The sequence below is a fragment of the Anas platyrhynchos genome, chromosome 2, assembly GCF_047663525.1.
Source record: "Anas platyrhynchos isolate ZD024472 breed Pekin duck chromosome 2, IASCAAS_PekinDuck_T2T, whole genome shotgun sequence".
Lineage (NCBI taxonomy): Eukaryota > Metazoa > Chordata > Aves > Anseriformes > Anatidae > Anas > Anas platyrhynchos.
In genome coordinates this window covers 72,530,028-72,554,211 of record NC_092588.1, presented here as the reverse complement: position 1 = coordinate 72,554,211, position 24,184 = coordinate 72,530,028, and the positions used below count along the sequence as shown (strand labels likewise).

The window sequence follows — 24,184 nt, the reverse complement described above, 5'->3', positions numbered from 1 at the left end:
TTTTCTTGAAAAGTGACAGCTCCAAATGCACAGCAATTTGATATTCCTCTTCAAAAAATAATAATAAAAAAATCTCCAGCAGTTATTATTTCCTCATAAGTGGAGTACAGAACATCTGTAGAAGGAAGCTTCATTAAAAACAACCCTCCCCAACAATCACTAAAGCAATTCCAGTTGACTTCAGCAAGGCCAACTTTAAATACTTCCGTTCCCCTACATTTACACAGATTTATGACGCCATTTTAGGATTAGTACATCAATTACTTTCTTGCATGATGAGAGTTGTTACTAACATGAAAACACTTGTAGCTATCCAAAATAACTAGCTGGTAAACAGCTTGTTAAATATTTACCTTTTTTGGGAAAAAAAATACCATTCATAGGAGACAAATGTACAGGATTTAGTTTGGTGCAAGACAGCTAAACTCATGGCTAACATTATTTCAGAGTTATCTCATGAAGTTTTGTGAGAAAACACCAGAAATTTTTTTTGTTTTGTTTTGTTTTTGTTTTTACCAACATGTTATTTATAGAATCCAGAAGTGGCATCTTAAAAGTTGCACACAAGTCAGAACTTGAAGAGATTCGCTGCTACTGATTTCACATCAGTAAGATTTTTACATCTGGAGTTCATCATATTCCAAACTCCTGCTCAAGGAGGGACGCCTGCAGCAGCTAGCCCAGGACCATGTCCAAGAGGCTTTTGAATAGCACCAAGGTGGGTCAGTCCACAACCTCTTTGGGCAACTTCTGTCAGTGTTCAGTTGCCCACACTGTACAGAATTGCTTCCTGATATTCAGATGGGAGCCTCCCGCATTACCATGTATCCACTGCCTCTTGAACTGGCTCTGGGCACCACAGAAAGTGCCCAGCTCTGTCTTCACTGCAGTCGCCCTCTGGGTATTTATATCCATTGACAAGGTGTCCACCCCGAGCCTTCTCCAGGTTGACCAGTCCCAGCTCTCTCAGCCTTTCTTCATAAAAGATGTCTCTTCATCATTTGCATTGTCCTTCCTTGGACTCTCTCCAGTATGTCCATGTCTTTCTCATACTGGGGGGCCAGAACTGGACATAGCACTCCAGGTGTGGCCTCAGCAGAAGCAAGGGATCACCTCCTTCAACCTGCTGGCAGTACTTCGCCTAATGCAGGTCAGGATAGTGTTAGACTGCTTAGCAGCAAGGGCACGCTGCTGGATCATGTTCAACTTGGTACCCACCAGGACCCCAGGCCTTTTTCTGCAGGTCTGCTTTCCAGCTGGGTGGCCCCCAGCAAGTCCTGGTACTTGGGGTTGTTCCTCCCCAGGTGCAGGGCTTTGCCCTTCTCCTTGTTGAACTTCATGAGGTTCTTGTCAGCCCGGTTCTCCAGCCTGCCCAGGTCCCTCTGGATGGCAGCATGACCCTCTGGTGAGTCAGCCACTCCTCAAGTCTTGTGTGAGGAAACGTGCTTTGGATATGCTTTGCCCCACAGACCAGATCACTAATGAAGACACTGAACAGGATTTGACCTAGTATTGACCCCCAGGGTACTCTGCTTGCCTCGGTCCTCCAACTAGGCTTCACCACCCCTCTGTAACCAACCTTGCAGACAGTTTTCATTCATTCCACCTCATTGTGTGCTTACCCAGCTCATGCATCAACAAATTCAACATGACTATCTTCCAGGACAGAGTGTTGAAAGCTTTATTAGAGTCTTGGTAAACAATATTCACTGCTCTCCCCTCAACTACCAGCCCAGTCATTTTATCATTTAAATTTATCATGTTGGTTAAGCGTGACTTCCCCTTGGTGAATCCATGCTGACAACAACTGATGATTTTCTTGTCATTCAAGTGCTGGGAAATTTTCTTGCCAAGTAGTCTTGCGAAGAGCCTGAATAAATTCCATTAGGTTTCCCTGTAAGTCACTTAATCAATTTTTGAACGTAGTTATAAGACTTACTAAAAATAAAGAAAACACGTGAATTGAACGCATTTGAATGAAAAAAAAAAAAAAAACAGAATGGCATAAAGCAGGCACATTTGTCAACTCTGTCGTCAGTTGTGAATGTGCATCAAACCTGCCTTACTTCAGCACGAGTCTGACCAAGAGACTCCTGAGAAAAGCAGTAAATTCTGGAGATTTAAACATATATAAACAGTAGAGCTAAATTTAAGAGACAAATCTAAGAGGCTTCTCATATAAAATGATAATAACAAGATTAAAAAGATAGATTAGTCTAGCATACAAGCATAAAGCACTAACAAGAAGAGGCAAAACTAAGCTTCTTTACTTGTAATTTCTTCACTTGACTTGCAATACCTAGATTGTTTCCTCACTGCTGTTAGTAGTAATGTAAATAGTGAATGACCATTAGAAGCTGGACCATTAGAATGATTTGAATCTTTTTTGGTGTGTTAAGAATCACGAAGAAATATGTATATAGCCAGATTAAATTCCTTGATCATATTAGTCTTCAAAAAAGTCTCCACATTTGGCTAAGCAGCTTCTGTGTAAATTAGAATACAAAAGTAGAATTACAAACAGCTAAGTACAGATTTTTAAATTGAAATTGTAAAACAAAATAATTGACGGGTATTTAAGAAAGAAAACTAATCAGTTGTATAAAAGCCTTGTAAGAGATACAAATTTATTTCTTTTGCTTCATATACAGTCTCCCGATCACATGTGATTACGTGGGCAAGTGGCATCTTTAAATGGTATGTACCAGACTACTTGAACTTCCTTGTCAGTGAAAACAACTGCTTTTGGGACAATTCTTTTAACAGATCTTTCCACACACACACAAAAAATAAAAAATAAAAAAAAAGACCAAGGCCAGAAAGCCAGTTCCAGTTGCTCTTCTGCAAAAACTACTAAGTAGCTTCAACTCTATCTGTAAAAGACATTTGCAATCTGCACTTGGAGAGACAGATTTCATAACTTCATACTGGAGGCAACACGTCTTGTTAAAACATTCACTAATGTTCTCACTGCTTTATACTTTACGTCTGCTGCAGTCCGTCAACCCTACACACCACATACAACATGTAAACTGTTAAAAACAAGAGCATCGTCAACAAAATATCTGTTGACTGACACCATATTTCAGAAATCCGATGACTTTCTGCATTGGCAGTAGCAACATTTCAGCTCCATTTCTTCATACAATATGTAGAAGAATGACGCAATTCAATAATGCCGCTGGTGTTTTTTCACTCAGCTATGCCCAAGGACTTTGAAAGCCTGTTTGTTCACTCTCGTCATTCCATATTGCCCTGTTGGCACGAAAAACACAAATTCCAGGCCAAATCCTATACAGTCAGGATTCTTATACATTTAAGCCTAAAGAGATTAAGTTAAGCAAATGTTTATTTTTAATCTTAAAAATCATAAGAAAAAAAATATACCTCCATAGTCTCGATAGGCACTTGTCACTAAGTGAATGAAGGTTTTTCCAAACCATGTCAGGCAGACTATGTGGGCAAAAACATATGTCTTAACAGCCCTTCCCACATAGGTTTTCATGATTTGTGGACAAATCCTGCAGCTGATTTTTCATGCTTTGTGATGAAGGACTGAAGGTATTTTATTCACACTAACATGAAAAACAGCACGTGGACCTCCACTGACACTGAGTATCACACTATTCTATCCCAAAGTGGCAGAGCTGAGATGAAGTTACATAGGAATGAGGTTTCGGGCATTTACCAAGGTAACTCTGAAGTACAGATAATAAACGTCTTCAATTTTTTCTGCTAAAACAGAAAACCTCTCCAAACACCTAATCAAAACAAACAACCCCTAAACATGTAAAAAATGCTTTTTAATTTAGTGTATGATTTTATGGAAGACGAGGATCAAAACTGCCATACTAAAACCAGAGAACTTGTACCTTATTTTTCCCCCAGCTCAAGGCAAAGAAGTGTGACCATTTCTGATGTATTCACAGCAAAACAGTTCCTTCACATCCAAAAATCTAACAGCATTAAGGAGGAGGCTTTTATTACACTACTTAGACTCTGATTGATTAATTCTATTAAGTATTTATTTCCTCAATCTTGAAGGGGACAAAGCTTCTCAAGTATGATGTGTGGTATTCTGCTGTATTATCTGGATAACAGGACTACCATCAATCCTGAAATCCATGAGGCTGTACATGTGGGAGAAAAAGCAATTTCCATTTTCTCCTTATGTTGTGACCAAGTGCTTGTAGTGCATTTTATGCAAAGCTAGATGATGCGTTTGATCTGAACAACTCTCTCCTCTACTAAGAATTCAGCTCTGAAAATAAACTCTACTGAGCTTAACTATACATACAGACTTTTCCAGCATCTTGGTTATGAGAAAATAAACAGAAGGGAGAAAATAGAAGATGAACAGAACACCTCATCCCCCTGCATGCCCAGAATTTTGTCTTGAGAAACCAAGAAAAAATACCACTTTATGTCACTGAGACTTACACAATTCACGCATCAAAGGGTTAAAGAACTAAATCTTCCCTAAGAGTTCAAGTCACTGCACATAAATACTGTTGTGACTACAGATTGCAAAAGAACGGAAACACAGTAAATCATCCCATTTTTTCTGAGAAATTCTGGGACTATGTTCTGAATTTCCAGGAACAGAAGACAAACACTGCCAATTCTCACTGCCGGATTTTTATTGAAGAGTTAGAGAATTTGGAAAGGGCTCCTGAAAGCCACTAAAAGGTAGTATTGATTTTTTCCACAAAGCTAGAGATTGTTTCTAGGAGAATGCACACAGTGTGACTGGTTTATGTGCTAACTCCTAAGAAAACTAAAAAAAGCTGTTCTTAAACAACAACCAAAAGCTTCTAAAAGCAGCAAACACTGCAAATGAAGAGCCCAATACAAAAGTCAGGGATGTATACCCTTCCTGTCTCCCCCAAAATAGAAATACGAAGGGTAAGGGTAGCTTGGCAACAGGCCATCCTAAAGGATATTCTGTAGTGCATATTCACTTAGCTAGGCTCTCATTTCTCTTGCTGTCTGTTTTGAATGTAATCCCAAACTCAAATGTGTCAATTTATTCTAAACACTGAAGTTGCAGCATTAAGATCCCAACCTTAGGGACTTTGGAACAGTGTTCGGCATAGCCTTCCATTCATATTAAGTCAGAAAATGTACTGTAAAAAAATAGAATACTTCTTCACACTCTAATCTAGAGCATATTTAGTTTAACCTTCTTTCAGCCCCTTACCAACACAATACCAGTACTGTAGCCAAATTTGAAAGACAAGCTGATGAAAGCTTCTAAGTCAGATTTAGTAGGGGTGGAAAAACAGATGTTCAGGGTTTTTTCTTTTTCTTTTTTTTTTTTTTTAATGTGAACTTAACTTCTGACAGAAAGCACAGTAGTTGTGAATGGGCTTCCAAAGCTCATCTTTAAACCTGTTACAAGCACTTAGGATTGTTATAATGCACAGTAAGCTATGACTAAAAATATTAGTTAATAGAAGTCACTTTCCCCACCATCTTAAGTAACCCATGTTGCTTTGAGTCTTCCAGTCTGTAGACTGCCCTAGACTAAAGCAGATTATCTATAGGTTTTGGAAAAGCAAGGTAAATTCACATCCTTTCTGCTCACATATCAAGCTGCAGCAACCCTTTGATGTAACTCTTGGCTGTTGAACAGGGGCACTTGAAGACATTTTCATGAGAAAATTTGGCATCCAGTAAAGAATTTGCAGCTCAAAAACTACTGCCTACAGTGTCCAATTTCTCTTATGTAGCTCTTCTCTCCCTCAGCCTAGCATCATAATTCAGATGATGCTCTAGACGAACTGGAAGCATAATTTCATAGTGCATCAAGATTATAGAGTCCAAGCACATCTATTCACGTATGCTCTTAAAAATTACAGACACAATAAAAGTATCTCAGAACATCCAATTTCTTGAATTCCGTTCTGTTTTTATAACTGCTTTTGTACTCACAAAGTAATAATGGGACTGTTATGTTGCTCCCGCTATCAGGAAAACGCTTGAGGAACGTGCAGCTGACAACTCAGTCTATATTAACATTAGTATAATTAGTAACTAATAGTTACCAATTAGTTAATGAATTTGAAGCTTCCTGTTGGAGGAAAAAAAGAGTAAGCTGGCCTATCATGAAACGGATAGGTATCTCGTAAAAGTTTTGTTTTGTTTTTTTTTGTGTGGTTTTTTTTTTTTTTTCAGATATGCAGCATAACTGTAGTAATCATTAGTAGTATTATTTCTCTTGGGACAAAGAAAAAGGTTTCTATGTCATGAGGTACTCTGTTTAATCATTTGTGTATCTGCAGGGCCTGAAATCATAACTGAATCCTTAGGGTAGTAAGCACTGTGTGAAAACAAGAGAAAAAAAGGGCAAAAAACAGGTCATGCCTGAAAAAACAGATATGCAGTTCCATAAAAAATACAAAGCATGTATTATGCCAACCACAACTGTCTAGAAAAAAAAAAAACACAAACAAACAAATACACGAGAACTTCTGTATGCATATTTGCCTAGCACCTTTGAGTTGAGGTTTTTTAAAATACTCGTCGTAATATGCCATATTGGCTGCTTAGATACAGCATAATGACTAGACAAACATAGGATCTAACCAAGTGTAAAAATCTCTGCCTTTGTTCCTACAAATATAGCATTCAGCAAACTGATCCTTTTTGGTGCAAGGCATTTCACTGGTACTGTCACTTGCCTTTTTGGGGGGCTGGGTGTGGAAGGGATCAGCACACAGGTGCTTCCTCCCAGGTATGAACCAGCTGCTTCAAGGAGAGGTATCAAATCTTAACCCGTGACCCAATTATTACGTATTAGTGACCCAATTTTTTTCAGCAGCAGGTCTTGCATACAGAATGGTAACAGAGGCTCTGCTACCAAATCTTAGCAAAACCCAGAGAATTGCCAGACAGTTTGATGAAAAGTCTGAACGCACAATCAATCATTGGCACATAGCGATATGATGCTACAAGCTGACATGAACATGCAGTTTCATAACTTACTATCCGATAAGGAAGATGTAAAAAGGAGTCTGGGCAGCCAGCTAAAGCCATTTGTTCCTTCAAATTTTCTTCAAATCACATCTACTGCTTCACAGGACCTGCAAAGTACAAACAAACTGTCAGAAACCATACTGAAAACATTACATCAACTTATTATTGAAAACAGTTGGAGGGGGAAGACCGAGAAGAGCAAGATGAGGTGACAAGGATCTGCATCAACTTGGAGTAGCAAATCTGCAAGCTTGTTGTCTGTAGCCTAGAAAGCACATTCAACTTAATATTTCATTCAAGAGCCCAAGACAACTATTCTCAGGCTCGATGGCTCCTCCTCTGTTTCTATGATCCAAGCAACAGAGAAAGCTACTCATCACACAGATCCAAGCCACCCAAAGACTGGCCCTTGCCAACCAACACTACACTCTCAGCTGTAGAAAGAAAATGTTGAAATGTGGTAGTTAAGGTGATAACCACTTACGCAGCATTAGCCTTCTACATCTAATTATACAAATTCTCCCCTTTACCCTCTCCAGACTGTCTTTTCTCTCACGGCTTTATTCTCACCTAGTACCTCAGTTGGGGTTTTCTATGCAAATCTGCATTCAAGTCTTGAATTTCCTCCTGTGAGTGATTATTAGCAGCAACTTTGCAAGGTGAGAAGTGTTTCTCATGCACCATTTCTGCTATTGGATACAGTTTGAATTCTACCACAGATGTAACATAAAGGCACACATGGCTAAAGAAATAAAAAAAGAAGAAATAAAATTGATGGTATTAAAATAAAATAAGGCCACTGCATGTTAAGAAAGGACACAAACCTAAACAAAAGCACATATGTAAAGCATTATTTGCTACTCTGAACACTTCTCCCAACCAGTTGCATTCAGCTGGAGACATCCCTGCAGTATAAGACAAGTGACTTCACATCTTAGCAGATGGGGTGGGCAGGGATAAGAGAGAAGACTGCAAAGCAGATACAGAACTTTTATTTCTACCACAAGCAAGCTCTTGTCTTGTTCATTGCTATAAATATCAAGTATGTATTCAGAACAACAGACTAAGTTTACTGCTCTCCAGTAGGCATAAGCTGTTACCAAATCAAAGCTCTCTGGAAGATTTATGTGACAGAGAAGTCATAAACAAAGGTAAAAGATACATTGGGAAAACAGCTCCAAGAGGAGCTGCAGCTTCTGGCCCAAGGAAACCATGCCCTCATCTAGAAGGTTTTACTCAGTCTAGTTCCAGGATACATTTAGCTGAGATATGGTACCTTCCTGCCTATGAGAAAGGCAGACAAATTTTTGGGAGCTTCTTTCTAGGAAGAAGTTACTGTGCTCTGCGGTTTTCCTGAGGCAGTAGCTTTCTGTGGTCAATTCATAGCCTTGAGAGGAAACAGTGTTTGGCAACAGCAAATTTGAAAATCAATTTAATCCAATATGCATAAATCAAGTTGTTTATTCTAGATACTTTGTCCATAGCATTTACTTAAGCTTAAGACTAAAATCTTACCAGATTCACATTTCAGGAAAAAAAAAATAATTAAAAAATCACCTCAAACATGTAACTGTAGGTATGAGGCCCAACTTGTATTCTTGCTAGGATCTTTCGTCGTGTAAGTCTATAAACAAACAGTGCTGTACAGCCATCTAGCTCCTAATCCAGACCTACAGTGTGCAGCCAGCTCTTAAACGGGAATTGAAGATTTCATTTTCAGGGCAAGATTTGACTCATTCTCCTGGTAGGTTCTGGGAAAACCAAGCAGAGATTCAAGAAAACCCTTTCTATCTTGGCTGATGAAAAACATCCTTTCACTTTGGGGGATTACACTTTTCTCTAAGTGCATCTACAGTGAAATCAGGCAAACCACTGGATTAGGTGTTCTGAAGTTGGTGCAGTGCAACAAGAATACAGAAGTGTATTTGTCTGTAAACCCACAAAGATTAAAGAAAGTTTACCTAAAGAGATATGGGAAAATATTTAAGGCTTGAATTGCAACAATTTTAAGTTTATTGATTACCTCAGTATTTAGAAAATAGGAAAAGGCAGGACTGTTGTGAATTTAACTGTAAGTTATTTAGGACTGAATATTGAAATGCTGGTCTTTATCTTGGTGTTTCAGCAAAAGCTACTGATTTACTTGCAACAAGAGAGATTAAATATGTTCCTAAACAATACCAGACCAATTTGTCTACTCTAGGGCGTGCTGCAGTTTATGCTACAGCCCCATTACAGCAGTGGAAGATCATCAATTACCTCAAACAATAGTTGAAGTCAAGACTGCATAATTTATCAAGACCTATTTGCTTCACTGCTACATTCTTCAGTATTCACTTGTTAACACCACAGAAACAGAGGAAAGCAATAATCTTTAGATGATATCATTCCTAGTCAGTCATACATTAACGCTGATTTAAGATCACATCTCTTTTGTCTGTCTAAAAGCAGTTTATCAAATAGTCCTGCCTTAATAATACAAAAAAGCCTTTGCTCACCTTTAAGATCTAAGGCTCTATTGTACCACAACTTCAGTGAGCAATATATTTTATAGGGACAGAACTCTATACCAATTCATATGTTCAGCTGATAAAAATGACAATAAAGAAGTCAACTTCTTCTTTCCTATTGTCTTTACATGATTTTTAGCTTGTATATTCTTACATATTCTTCCATACAAGTTAAACAGCATAAATAAATTTAAAAAAAAAAAAAAAATCAAGTGCCAATTTACTGCCCTTCAGATGCATTAGATGGGAGAAGAAAACTACAAAGGCCTGTAAATAGAAAATAAGCTATGCAGTCAATTACTGTTACAGAACTTGGCACATTCACTGGCTAGAACAGTCGTTCAGCATCAACACAGTTTGGGCACACTCAAAACCAAGTGAGTTCACGTGCTTTCACTGACTTAAGAGGTCTTCCTTGGACAGACTGTCCCTGAACAAAGAATAGCCATGATAAACCAAATTTCAAAGGTCATAAGGAGATTCGCTTTTGGTATGATGTTCTCTAAAGAATAGTCTATTGTGAGGCACAGCTTTGACGTCTCAGTCTCTCAAAAGTGTTAAACCAACTCACATAATCTAAACAAAGATTGATATTCATTTAGCAAGGAAAACATTGCAAGTATGCATCCTGGAGATTAATGTTGGTCCGAATGAGTTGTTTCTATTCACGTTCAAATTACCCACCTAACCAGTAGATTAAGTTATCTATTAACTAGAAATTAAGCCTGTCACCAGGTATGCTTTTTGATTTATCACTTGCTCCTTGCATATTCTCAGCAAAGGAAATGATATCTCAAATTGCACTCTGGAAGCATACACAGCCTACGCACCTAAAGCTACAGCAATAGGAAGATGGCAAGAAGATGGTATGGTCACTCTGCCAATTCAGGAAGTTTTCCAGGTTCTACATGTGCCATCTGTCAAAGTCTCTAAATTCAGGAGAAAAACAATTAAAAAAATTAAACAATAACAACAATAAAAAAAAATCACTTGCAGATTAGTTAGGAACAGGAGAAGCATTAAAAAAAATAAAGATTTTAACCTGGTAGAGTTGCAAGACAAGCTCCAGAGTGCTTGAAAACTCGAAGTTCATTTCTTTTATGAAAGATAGCTTAACAAATCTACAAATCTGTTGGATACTATTCTCCTTCTGTGTATTTAGGCTGGGTATTTTAGTATATCCCTTCTGTAATGTTCTGCTTTCCTTAACTGAACTACTGTTGAAGAGGGAGGGGAAAAAAAGCTTCAATACAGCCTTATATTTTCACCTAACTGACAACCTTTCTGCAAGACCTCAGGTTTAACATAAAGGTTAAAAGTCTTTCTCTTGGTTATATGTCTTTTAGTCTCTCAGACACTGTGTCATCACTTCACTTCTCCCCACACTACAGCATTTCCAGTGGAGACCAAAGCTTTGGTTTTACAGTCAGTCAGAACAAAACCTTAATGCAGAATTCATACAATATTCATCTCTAAGTCACCTTCAGAAGTGTCTGGGTCAACTTATAATTCAACTTCTTGAGAGCTGGGGAAAAGACACCTGCCTTGTTGGCCCACACAAAGAGCAATCTACAAGACCTCGGCTGCCCTCACCCTGTTCCCAGGGTCCCCATTGCTTCATGGTGTTTTGGAAAGCTTTCTGTTTTCTCTGCAGATCTACCCAAAACTATGCTTTGGAGATATGAGATGGAGTCATCTAACAAGCCCCAACACCAACACAGGGCGTAAGGACGGGTGCTCTTACTCTGCCTTACGTGACCACTCCTATTGCTGCAGTTGCAATGGAAACAGGATTTGGATGACAGCAGCCTGAGGCCTGCCAGCAAATATTCTGCAGTTGAAAAAGGTGAAGGCTAAGAGTGCCCCCAGCTGCATGTAAACTCCACCACCCAGATGTGCTTCTCCAAGCAAGAGGGTGATCCACACAGCTCCTCACCAGCAGCCAGCCCTGCCATGGCCCTGCAGGCCAGAAGGGAAGTGCCACCATCTTCCCCGGCTGCCCATGCCACACAGCACAAACGTTTGCCAACAGATTTCAACATAGCTTTAACAATCAGCATGTATAAGGATCTCCAAGTGATTTCCCCTCTTTTAGTGGTGGTTTTGGTACAGACAGTGTCAGTTTACAAGATTGAGGAACCCCTCTGGTGATGGTCAAGCAGGACAAGTTTCCTTAGTGCAGGCTGGCAAACAAATACACCCAGAAGTCTCTGACCTCAAACTAATATTGGTAACCTCCTGCACAAGTAAAGCACGGTGTGGCCCTGCTAGGCACTTGGATACATCATAGATCCACAAAGTATATTGCCTGACAAAGAGACAAAAGGCTTTCCCCCCACACACACCTTTTTTGTTTGTTTCCATGGACAACCCAATAGCATCTGAACAGATTTCTCAGAACTTCAACTTTCCTTTTCCCCATTTTACTTACTCCTACCACATGCTTGCTTTTCTCCCCAGCTCTGAAAGTCCTTCCCTGCACCCTGTCTCTGATTTTCCCACACTGAAAACCTATACTTGTGCAACTTCCCTTCAAACAAGTTCACTTGCCTGACACTCCAAAAATACCTCCCCAAATACTCCTGAATGCCATCACTCTCCAACTGCAAAGGATTCAGTGACATTATTTGTTGACATCTGATAGTCTACTGAGATTAGTAGCAGATAATAGTTAAGAATACTTCCAGATTTCTTAATTTCTTCCCACTTCTCTTGCACAAGTTGGCATGTGCGCACACATTTTATTATACATATGCACCCAAAACGCATTTGCAAGTCTACGACATAGAGCAACTGCCTAGCTGGAGTAATACTTTGAATATATCTTTGAAAACAACGCATTGTTCTAGTTAAAATTTCAAGCGAGTGTTGCGCACTAAAATGAAAAGCACTGTTCAAAATATAAATCATCAATCAAAAGCACTTCAGTTAAGTCCAAACACTCCCACGATTCCATACTAAAAAATCTGGTCTTATAAAAAAGGGAATATAATTCTCTTTGCCATTCTTAATTGCAAAGCTGTTAGTCTAAATATTACACCTTGTAAAGGAAGCCATTTGCCATTGTAATTTTGCCAGAAAGTGAAGAATCTTGGCAAGAGCAATTCAGGCTTTTGAAAGCCAAAACAGATACATACTTCAGAAGAAGCACAGAAGAACTGATGCCATCCCACTGAGTCTTGCCAAATAAAATTAAATAAAATATACGCAGTTCAGCATTTTTTGGTTTCCTGAAGCTGCCTAAAATTCTGAAAAGGCTCCTCAAGACTCATAGCATGTGAATTCCTGTTCACCTCCTGTCAGGCCAGCTTTGCTGACAGTAAGGATAAAATGTGCTGGGAGAGAAATAGTTACTTTGCACCTTGCCCATTTAAGCAAGGATTTTTCTCCCTATCCCTGAAGAAAGTATTCCAGCTTAAAAACCAAACTGGTAATGAAGTTATGAAATATTTATGAAACTGCAGTTTTACCATCTCCCTTGATCACTCAAAATCCTGTTCTACCTCTTAATAGTTAAATCTATAGCTTTGAAGCAGGAACTTTGACAACTAAACAGACTACATCCAAGTCTAAATGAAATGTTAATTAGACAGAAACTGAAGAACTATACAGTACACAATCCCATCAGCAAGCCATATGCAGAAGTAGGGCAGGTCCATAGATGCATGACTGGGACAAGGGATGCATAACAAGGCAGCTCAAGGACAACTTCAGCTGAAAACGCAGTGACTAATGGTCTCTAATTTTGCATATACACTTTCTCACTACCTTCTCTTCCAGAGAACCAAAAAGATTACCCGTACACTACTGACTCTCTCCTTCATGTTGTCTTTTTTGTCTTTCCCCCCCCCCCTTTTTTTTTTTTTAGCCCAGTCACACTCCTCATACTATGGAATCCAAAATTTTGTAATTTTGGGAAATGGTCTGAATAATGATTTCCTTCTGTTATTTTAGGCTTTTATTATTCAACCTGAACACTCAGAGTGAAGTTATACAACAGTTAGGATGATTTAATAGCTTGTTGCTGCCAAGAACAGGACAGGCATCCCACTCTTCATCATCCCTTGCTCTGCTTTCTTCCTCCACTTCCTCTGAGAAACTTTCTGGCACTCCCTCCTTCTCCCCATTTTGCACCATGTATGGTCCTTAATGAGTTCAGCTTGGGGAAAAAAAAAAAAAGTATTTTTTTCTGTTGTGTTAATTAACTCATTTGTTTTGCTGGGTTATTTTTCTGTTAAGTGCATTAAACTTAGATTTGACAAGCAGCTCAGCTGGCACAAAGCAAATGGCTGGAGAGCATGTGCAGGAAAGGAAAGGAACAAAATCACTTCTTTCCAGTGGCAGCAAACTATCACATTGGCCTAGGCAACCCATGAACTTTCATTTTCTTTGTTTACTGCCATTAGGAGCTGGCAAACCTTTCCTACTGCACGTCTGTGAGAATTACTGCTTTCCAAGCATCTCAGAGAAGATAAACATTTGGGTAAGTCTCCAAACAAAATATAAAGTTGCATCTTCTTGAAGGCAATTACTTTCCCCTTGTGGTTACTGACTCAAGTCGGTACACAAGACTAAAGTCTTCTTTTCTTGCACACTTCCAAAGTGCTGTTTTTTTGGATCCAACACACTAAGCCTCTCTGCTTTGAACTTTCCACTGTTGCAAACAGTCCTTTCCCCTGCCCACAAATGGGATTTGGAAACCAGTGTCTCTAGGACCCCAACCCAGAAACTAAACTACAGACAAGACGTTTTATTACCTAATTGCTATACAAAAAGAACAAGTGCATCAGCATGCATGAGACATACTTAGGTTCTGTTGAAGAAGTCATACCACTACCGATTCTGGTGGAAAACGTAGTTTAAATCAACACACATATCACTAAGAATTATGCTGAAATGCTCCACACAGTTTACTCAATTTCCCCTTACCAAACCGACGAGGATAGGATGCTTCCCACTCCTGTAACCTTTGGAGCCTCCTGACAACAAAAGCTAGGGAAGTGAATAGATGAAATGCATATAATGCATACTCGATGATCCACATGGCTCCCTTCCAACTCAGGATATTCTATGATTGTATGAAACAGAATTGGCATCTTTCTAGACCCAAAAATGTATGGAAAAAGGGACTCTCAAATTCACAGAACAGTAATCTAAAGCACATTTCTCTACTTCTGTTTCCTCATTTCTGTACAACATTCCTTGATTCTGTGGAAGAATCTTCCAGATCTTTTCTTCCCCTTTTGACTGATGCAAAATAAAGAAAAAAGAACAAAAAGCAATCTTTTATCACATGACCAACTGATCAGTTTCTCAAGCACTTTAAGTCTGTTTCACCCAAGATCCACTGTTATTTACATCTTGCTTTCCACTGCCTCGATGCTTTTTTAAAAGGAAGCTTCCTTCTTGATGAGATTTACATAGCAGTCTCAGTAAAGCTTCTCATAGAACTTGGTTGTTTTTGCAACACAGGACTGGCTGCAGCATGTTTGACCATAAGATAGACCTAAAAACAAAAACCTGGAGTTGCACACAGAAAGCTGCAGGCAAGTATCAATCAAAGCCATCCACATTCCTCCTTCAGCTTTTCCTGCCCTCCGAAGTTCTCAGGTGGGTCAAAACACTCTTCCTGGATTTAACAGAGTTTGAGAAGCATCATTTCAGAACAAGGACATTAAAGAGGTTCTACATTTTGATAATTTACAGGGCTTATTACCAACCATCAGTAAACATTCATGGGTTACTTCTCTTTGCAGATTTTTTTTAATTTTCTTTAAGAGTTATTGATTAGAATTATCAAAAGCTTTTATTTAGACAGTAATGTTCATGTTTTTAAAGCAAAGCAACTAACTGAGGCCTTCACAGTTATCTATAATATATGTTAGTGAATAAGCACTAGTTTATTTACATTGTCTAACACCATATAAACAGCTAAAGCTGGAGGGCAAGTTTAGACATTTCAATTCAAACAGCACACTACTCACTAAAATGGTATCTCAGAGATACCACAAGAGGTACACTTAAGTGCATAGGTTATTCTCAGTATACTCCTTGCTCACAAAGTTAGAACACTCAAAAGAAAGACTTTCTGCTTAGTGTCTGCAAAAAAATTGCACACTTGTAAGAAGAGATGCATTCCCCAGTATCAACAGTACATTAATTCACTCTCCAAAGATTTTTGGGTGACATATTCCCAAATATGGTTTATTCTAAGGAATTGAAGTGTTCAAACAATTAAGATAAAGACTCCACAAGTCAGCTGAAATGCAGCAAAGGAGTAAGTAATAATAGTAAGTAATAGCAATAAACAAGGAAACATGTTTTATCTCTCAGTCATAGCAGGGTAGGAGTTACCACAGTAGAGCTGGTAAGTGATAATTCATTAAAGTCAAGAGTAACTCAATGGCATAACTGAGTCCTAGACTACAGCAACCCCAAGCAAGCCAGATGACAGCCAGCCTATCTTGTCATTGCAAACAGCACGAGGAGGCAACTGCAGCAAGCAGCAAATCCAATGCTGCTCCCCAAACAGCAGATGCAGCCTTATTAAAGAGGGCATAGTAAAGAAGTGCAAGAAATGCAAAAGATAACCCAAGCAAAAGCAATACATACATCACGGACTGATTGGAACATAGAAATCGTGCCAATCCAGCTTGGAGTACACAACTGGGAGGCTACACTGGAGTGAATGAGTGCAATGAAGCACTAGCAGTGCCAGAGCATACTCAGCTGCAAAAAGTACTTGCAGTTTTAAGATACTGATGTCATAGTTACCTCATGTGTATTTTAACACTGCCTCACTAACAAATCAGAACAATCTTATTATAGCAGAGAGACCATTTTGTAATCTCGGATGCATTTGCTGGCATTACGCAACATGCAACCTCCGAATCTACGGGTGACTGGCACTTCACAGCAAACAGTCAGGGTTGTACCACGTAACTGCCTTTGAGGACACAGCTAAGAAGTTACCGGCACTCTATTCTTGGACACAGACTGGGAATTTCTCTTTTAAAAATAAATAAATAAAATGGAGATAAATGTAGAAGTCTTTCTTACCCCCTTAAGCTTTTCAACCCTTGAAAAACAGTTTCAAATGACATTTTAGAAGCAAGTATGTTGGCCTACTTGCAAAAATCTCTCCCTGGGACAAACAGGGCATAGCTTTTCCACGTAAGCACACACAAAACAGAAAATAAACTTACAGAATAGGTTAATATTTTGTAGAAGAGTTAATGTGTTAATGTGCAATGGAAAGCTGAAGTCTGGCCAACTGATCACATGTTCCATGTGCATTTGTGTACATTTATTTATTGCTATTAGCCTGCACCTGCAGAGAGAAGAAGAAAGAGAATATTCCTTCCTTTGATCCTGAAGGTCACAAGGTGACTGAAATCCCAGCTTAACGAAGGCTCTGGTGAGGTTCTAAGTGTCACAGCTTCCATCAACCCTTTCAAAATGCAGCGTTGGAAAGCACAGGAAAGAAAACTGAAGTAATACCACCCAGGCTTTATAGACTATGTCAACTTAATTAGAATGGTATTTTGGCAGCACCCAAAGATTACATATCGAAGGCTGGGTAGCAGGCCAAATACTTGACTTGACTAGAATATTTTGCCAAGCCACCTACATTAAGAGCTACTTCCCTGTTCTTTCAGGGTGCCATAAAGGAAATCTGTTGTTTCAGGCCTTATAAGACTATTTAACAGAGGCATGAAACAGTGAACGTCACCAGCACCGAAGGTTAACTAGATACAGGTTAAACTAGAAACATCCCTAGTTAACCTTCAGACTACAAAGCTGCTGAAGGGGAACGTTTGTTCTCAGAGGGTGTAGGCTCCAGATGTAGCCAAAATGCCTTCTGTAACATCTCATCCTACGTACCAATGTATTTTAACCCACAAAACACTTCTACCCCAAGCCTGGAACCCACCAGGTCCCATCTGCATTCTCCCACTCCCGAGGCTGTCCAACTGATACTGGCAGCAGTAGAAAGGAGCAGGAAGGCAATGCATAAGCATCCCCACGCACAACCTCGTTTCATAGACTAGCTGTGCAATGTCTACTGAAACAAATCTATGGCTGTACTGTGTCCAGAACTGACCACAACTCTACTATAGGAGAAAAAAAGGCATATGCCCTATGGAAACAGGGTAGAAAGGAAACAAACCCCTGCGCTGTCACATCATTCAGCAGAGAGAAATGAGCATTGTTTACGTACAATTTATCTTACTCCAGGCTAGCTATCTAGAAGAGGTCTTACTCCAAACCCCAGCTCTCTCTCAATGACCTCAGGTGGTCCCTTCCAACCTAAATGATTTTGTGATGTGCACATCTGGAGCGCCTACTTCTCTCCACTGACTACAAAAGGAAATTAAAGAACTGGCTTAGATATAAACATCTACAACCTGTACACTCAAAACCAGCCAGAGGAATCCCTCCCCAGGTGCACAGCACTGCAACTCCAAACTCTCAGCACCTTAACAAGACCTTAACAAGACTGACAGTAATGCCAAACCCATTCCAAAGCATCCTGACTCAGTCGGTCTTTTGCAGAAGCTGATCCTGACAAAGCTTCAGCTTCTCCCAGCAGCTTTTAAGGCTTAATTTCAATGTATGCGCACATATATAGATGCCCAAATACATGTATTACACACACATTTGAACTCTAAGTACATGATGAGCTTAGCAGCAATACGGAATACAAAAGAGAGTCTCCTCAGCTGACACGGCAGAACTCAGCATTGTGAATGCTCTACCTCATATATACATAATATATAGCTCAGTACTCTCTTGAATGTCCTTTACTGTTTGAGGCAGCAAAGATGAGCTCTCTGGAAAAAGCCAGAGCTTCAGATAGTAAATTTCCAAATTGCTATTGTTAATTGATGAAAAAGCAATTCAAAAAAGTTGCTTTTCTCTTCTTTTGTATTTTGATCTATAGAGGCATTCACTCATTAATACAATCAAATTTGACAGATGCATCAGAAAAGCCTCTACTTTCATTTCAGCCTCCCTAATCACCAGTACTACTTTATTAAAACTCAGTTTTAATGGATGCTCTCATGTAACTGCCTGCTTTAGACAAATCTTTACCACAGGTTTTCAGGTTGCTTTCTCTCATCGGAAGAGTTCCCTTCACGAAAAATTCTGATACTTACAGATCTCACAGAGATCCCTACCTTGTAATATGATTTCCCCCTTCACATGGGCAGCAGTATCACAGAATTTGCTACCAATATGTGGCACTCTTTTTATGGCTCTGCTGGTCTTAGGCCAATTCTGCTATAGCTTCAAAGCCATCATTCATCCATTTTCTACAACACCTTTGCCTACATGTCTCTCCTAGTCCATGAACTCATATAAGTCAAAAGTCTAAAATAAGGCAACAGAATTTTCTTGAGAACTCTCTTAAGCTTTTCATTATACAAAACAATCAAAAAAACAACTGACCAAAAAAAAAAACTTTTCTACCCCAGAACACAAGAGCAGGAGAAGTTTATTGAAGGCAGATGCCTCTCAAGAGCCAGAGTTGAGAAGGCTACTCCATGGGGATGAAGTGCTTTTTTCCATGGTGCAGGAGATGCCGTGGTTCCCAGAGAAGCTTCCAGTTGTAAACCACCCTGCTGTCGTCTCCTAAACTACAGGCATACCGTCATACTCGGTTCCTGCTGAAGTGCAACCCTCTGTGTAACAGCATGTTGCCCAATACAGCATTTTGGTAAATTGCAGTGTGACTACTCAGAATGGTGAGGTTAGCGGCAAGAATAACAAGGATATCATTTTTCCCATGATTGCAAGCAGCAGTACTGGCCAGAAAAGATCTTGCAGCTAAAGAAGTGTAGGGTAGTAGAAAACCACTGACAACAGATGGAGAAGTAGAAATACAAAGCAAACCAAGATTAAAAAAAACAAAACAAAACACACACCTGAATTTCTCCCGTGGTCTGAGAAATAGAAAATCATGACTGCATTCTATCAGACTTTGATGATAGATCCCTCACAGTCTTTTGATACAGACATCTGTCTAGCAGGTTAAGCCTGTTAAGGTTTAATACCTTGGGAAATTTTGTTTGTTTGTTTTTTAAAAAGCCTTGGAAAGAGCAGAATTGCTTCACTTTTGTGCCAAGTGAGAACACAAACCCTTCCCTGAGCAGAGATCGTGCATGCCAAGGGGGACTAGGCTCCTGACCCTGCACTTGAGCATCACTGAAGCCTTCGTTCTCTGGAAGAAAGGTACAACGAGTCTGGCAGAGGAAACACTCAGCAAAGTTAACAGATCACCCAGCATGGTCAGGTGAAATGAAGTCAGAATGAGATTCCTACTTATTAGTAATCACAGGAGGATCTCTCTTTATACCAAAATGGCTTAATCTGAATGAATGTTTCTGAGTGAAGTTCAGGACGTTCTCTGTGATTTGAATCTCTTTAATTTCTAAGTTTTCCCACAAAACATTAGCAAAGGGTCCACAGACATGAGAAGGCAGTTATTCATAGTGCTGCCACAATGACTGCTTGTAGTGCTAGAACAGACGCAGGTGGTCCACTGCCATCACACTCCAGGAGCTCATGGAAATAATATTGTCAGTCGAGACATAGCAAATTACCTCTTCTGTCTCACAACAAGAGCTAAACCAGTTAAGAGCCAACAGAAGTTGAGGAAAACCAGCTTTATTTGACACCAAAAAGGACCAAGAAGGCTGCAGGGCCTGCTCTAGCGCTGAGTGAAAGGCCCACTATGACCAAGGCCGTGCCACAAGCCACCCATGCATGGCAGTGGGTTTGTGCCATGCCCCTGACTGGACACACAGGTCCTGCTGCTGGCACCACGCTCATCTTCAGCACACAGCTCTCGGGCCGAGCACTGCTTGGGAAGGTGGCGGGTCACCCCCACGGGGCTGGCAAGGGAGCAGTTAACAGCACGAATTTCACAAGCCCGCAGTTACAAAACAGATATGAGCAAGTCCTCTGCTGGCAATTACAACTCCAGCTTTATTTTATTTTTCCTAGTATAGGAGCAGATGTTGCAGTTATTCGAAGGTTTTCACAACCTTAATTGTTGACCTTAATTGTTGTTAATCTTTCCCATGGAGTGGAGACAGACAGACGCCACCCGTATTTTCTGAAGAAGATAGTGTCCTGCGGCGTATGAGTAATAAAAGACAGTATTGTCTGCTTTCTCCCTCCTGCGTGAAATAGACGGGTATTAGGATTGGCCAGCATGATGGAAGGAAAAGGACAAACGAATGACTCAGCGGTTTTATTTATTTTTCGGAGGATGCATCTGCTGTGACACCAAGGTTTCTTCCCCCCCACCCCGTTCACAGGTGACTCTTCCAAGCGTCAGCGAAGGAAGCGCTGCATTTAGACTTCAAGACGCCTGGAACAGCTGATACACAAAGCACCCTGTCCACCTCATTGAGCACCGTTGAGCTGTAGTATTAAGAAGCAAAGTGTTGTGTTTCACAGGGCAATATTAGGTTTCATAAACAAGTTCTCACAGCGGACAAGAAAGCAGCATTTCGGCATGGGCTTGGGAAGCTCTCGTACGTCTCTAGCAGTGATCCCAGGTCTCTTCCTTTGCTGGTGGGAGGCTTGACAGAGATGACTTGCTCATCTGTAAAAGTTTTTTTTCTCCTCTTTTTATTGCAGAACTTGGAGTCTGTTTTCTAACTAAGAAGTACGTCTCTGCGCCTCTGTTCTGCCAAGTGTACTTGAAGACGTTAACTCGGTGTCCCAGTAACCTGAGAAGAGGCAACACTGAAGCGGGACACCGAAGTTCAGACATGAAACACAGGATGTACTGATGCTGCAAAAGGCACTCCTCCTAACCTAAGACATAAGCCCCAAAAGTCAGGATAGGGAAGATCAGTTTCATGTTTATGTTTAGCTTCAGACAAACGTCCAGAGTGGACTTGGATATAAGACCAGACTGGAGTGGAATCCGCTATCTGTTTTAATGCAAAACACAGTAAATCAAACGTTTTCTCCCTCTCACTTCAAAACTCACCTTACCTGCAAGCGTCATAAAGGCTCCTTGACAGTAAGAAAAGATAAGGAACCTACATCTCCTAAGGACCATTTTTGTTTTATTATGTTTGCTCATTAAATAAAGAAAATATTAAAAAATAATAATAATAATTGGTAAATCAACCTCCAAAAGCTCACCAGGCACCATAAACAGATGATAGAAGACATTTTAGGGAAAGTGTTAAAAGACAGGAGTAAGTTACTAGAATGGAAAGAATTCAGCCAACTTCTCTGAAGGAAAACATCAAATTGCCAAGCTATTAACTGCAATTTAAACCCTGTCATACCTCAATTGATTTGGACACAGCATGGAAGATGGTATGTTCAGATCAGTTTTCAGAACAGACTTCAAAATAAATCCAGGGAACTGGAAAAGAATCAGGAAATGACTTCTCTATCAAATGAGCTAGTTAAAACATGATAAAATTGACATGGATAAATGTGATAGTATGAGGAAGAGTCAGCACAGCTTTTGCAGAAATTATGATTCAAACCTACCCAAGTTTTCTGATACAGGACAAAGACAGACAGATTTCTGAACCAAGGACTCTCAAAAGAACCTGAGCTGCTCTAGTTTGCAGGAATGGTTCCCCACCTTAACTACCTGCTGAAGGATAAGAAATAAGAGATGGGAAAACACGTTGAGTCTTTTTTCCCCACAGGAGTCATCTCAAGAGTTATCCCCATTGCCATTCTTTTCAATGGATATACAATTTAAAAGATGACAAACAGAAAGGTGATACGAAGTTGTTGGCAACATGAAATATTCAGACACCAGAGCTTGAACTTCATGCAAAGCACAGTGGAACAAACTCATAATCCTGAGCAAACAGGCATCTAAAAGCACAACTCTGATTTAATTTTAATAAATTCAAGCCAATGTATAAAAAGAAAAATAACCTTGTCCTTGATTATCACTGCAATAACTATCAGGAGTCTTAAGTTTTGTTTGAAAGCATCAACTTGATGTTCAAAAGAAGGCAGACTAACTCACATGGAAATACAGCATTAAGAATTAAGGAATTGCTGCAAGCAAAGCAGAATCATGACAAGCCATTAAACCCAGGGCACACCCACTTCTTGAAAACTGTGGGCTGTTATGACACTAACAGAGTAAAATAGAATTAGAAAAAGTACAAGGGAGAGGAATTCCTAAAGCAGAAATCAACACATGGATCTTTCAGCTTGGAGAAAAAGACAACTAAGGGAGAAGAGAACAGACATCATCTCGTCAGTTATAAATGGCACGGGCATAGTGCCCAGAGAATTGACTATTCCCTCTCAAAAGTCAGAGGTAAGTAAGAGATCTAAAGTGGTGAAGAAATAGATAAGAAACATGACTTGTGAAAAATCATTTTGATGGGACGATCATACCCATGTGTTAAAATAATTTAGGCTAAGCACTACAGAAAGCTCGTCAAGGGATAGTGACTACACTAATGTAGATGCACAGTCCAGGGAACCTTGTCATGGATTACTATGAAGCAAGAGGACCTGAAAGCTGGGAAAAACTCATCTCAGGCTTTCCACCTAAGCAGCTGCTACCGACGGCCCAAGGACACACAAAATTGTTCTTGGTTAACCTGTGGTTTGGTGCTCTACAGCTTCGTCCATCGAGATAAACAGCCAAAACTATGCCCACTCCTACACAGGTTACTTCCCTTCTTGGAGAGCTCTCCCAAAGGAATTGTTACAGGGCTCCGTTTTCAAATGGAGAAACCGAGGCAGACAGAAAAGATTTGAGGTCACCAAGCAGGCCCCTAGCACAGGCACCAGCAGAAGGCAGGTTTCTGAGCTAAGAGCTCTCCATCTCAGGACATCGCTACTCCCAGCACCCCCGTGCTTGAGGTCACATCCCCCCATCACAGACCACAGGACAGAGAGCTACTTGCCCCTCAGACAGCAGAGTACCTCCACATGGACTTACTGGTGATTCAATTAATGCTGTCAGCTTTTTTTTTTAACTTAGTATTCCTAGCTATGAATTGCAGGAGCTAGACATGAACCTCACCACAATCATGACAGAGAGCTGGAGGGACCACCACCACATCACAGAGGTCAAGAAGTGCAGCCTCAGCACCATCACACTGCGTCCTCCAGAAGATACCACACCAGATTTGCACCTTTATTTAAGGGATTTGCACCTTTAACAATTTGGCACAGGCTTAAAAACTGCAGTTGCTAGGCATCCTCCATATAGCATTTACTTTTAACAGCAAGTCCTGCAGACTGCTGCAGTATGCAGAAGGTAGAATACATATAGCTCGTGAGTTGACAAGCACATGCCTAGAAGCTAGCTCTATACAATGCAAAACACTAACTTCTTCACTGGGGAGTCTCCCCCACAATTTCTGTGGGAATTTACTGCACCTGGGATGTGCCGTGTTTCAGCATTGATTACGAAAGGTGCCATTTTCATACCGGGCATCTAGAGAGACTCTTCCTTTACATTTCAGGCCAGGACATAAGCAAATCTAGGGTTTGAAAGAACATGAAACATCCTGCACAAGCCAGGTGAAGTCCTCCTGAAATCACAACACAAGTCCAACACTGCACTGAAAGCAGTTAGTTAAGAGTTGGCAGTTGAATAAGGCCTCAAACTCTTCTTTTATCAGCTTTTTCTTTTGAATAAAACAAAAAATGACTTCCAAAATAGCACGAGAGTC

The 24,184-nt window shown here is 40.1% G+C and overlaps 1 protein-coding gene across 7 annotated transcripts in view; it reads right to left on the bottom strand.

Moving 5' to 3' along the window:
* GRB10 (growth factor receptor bound protein 10) overlaps window positions 1-24,184 on the bottom strand; it is a 148,475-nt gene that overhangs the window by 102,500 nt on the left and 21,791 nt on the right. For 4 of the 7 annotated variants that reach the window (XM_038173623.2, XM_072034919.1, XM_072034920.1 and 1 more), the window contains one exon: window positions 6,988-7,085. The exons of 1 other annotated variant lie outside the window; for it this stretch is intronic. In XM_038173623.2, the coding sequence (XP_038029551.1) occupies window positions 6,988-7,038 (51 nt within the window). In that variant the 5' untranslated portion in view covers window positions 7,039-7,085. Of the gene's footprint in view, window positions 1-6,987; window positions 7,086-10,318; window positions 10,418-21,805; window positions 21,886-24,184 lie in introns of all 7 variants that reach the window. 2 more of the 7 variants (XM_072034922.1, XM_072034923.1) reach the window with 2 other exon arrangements.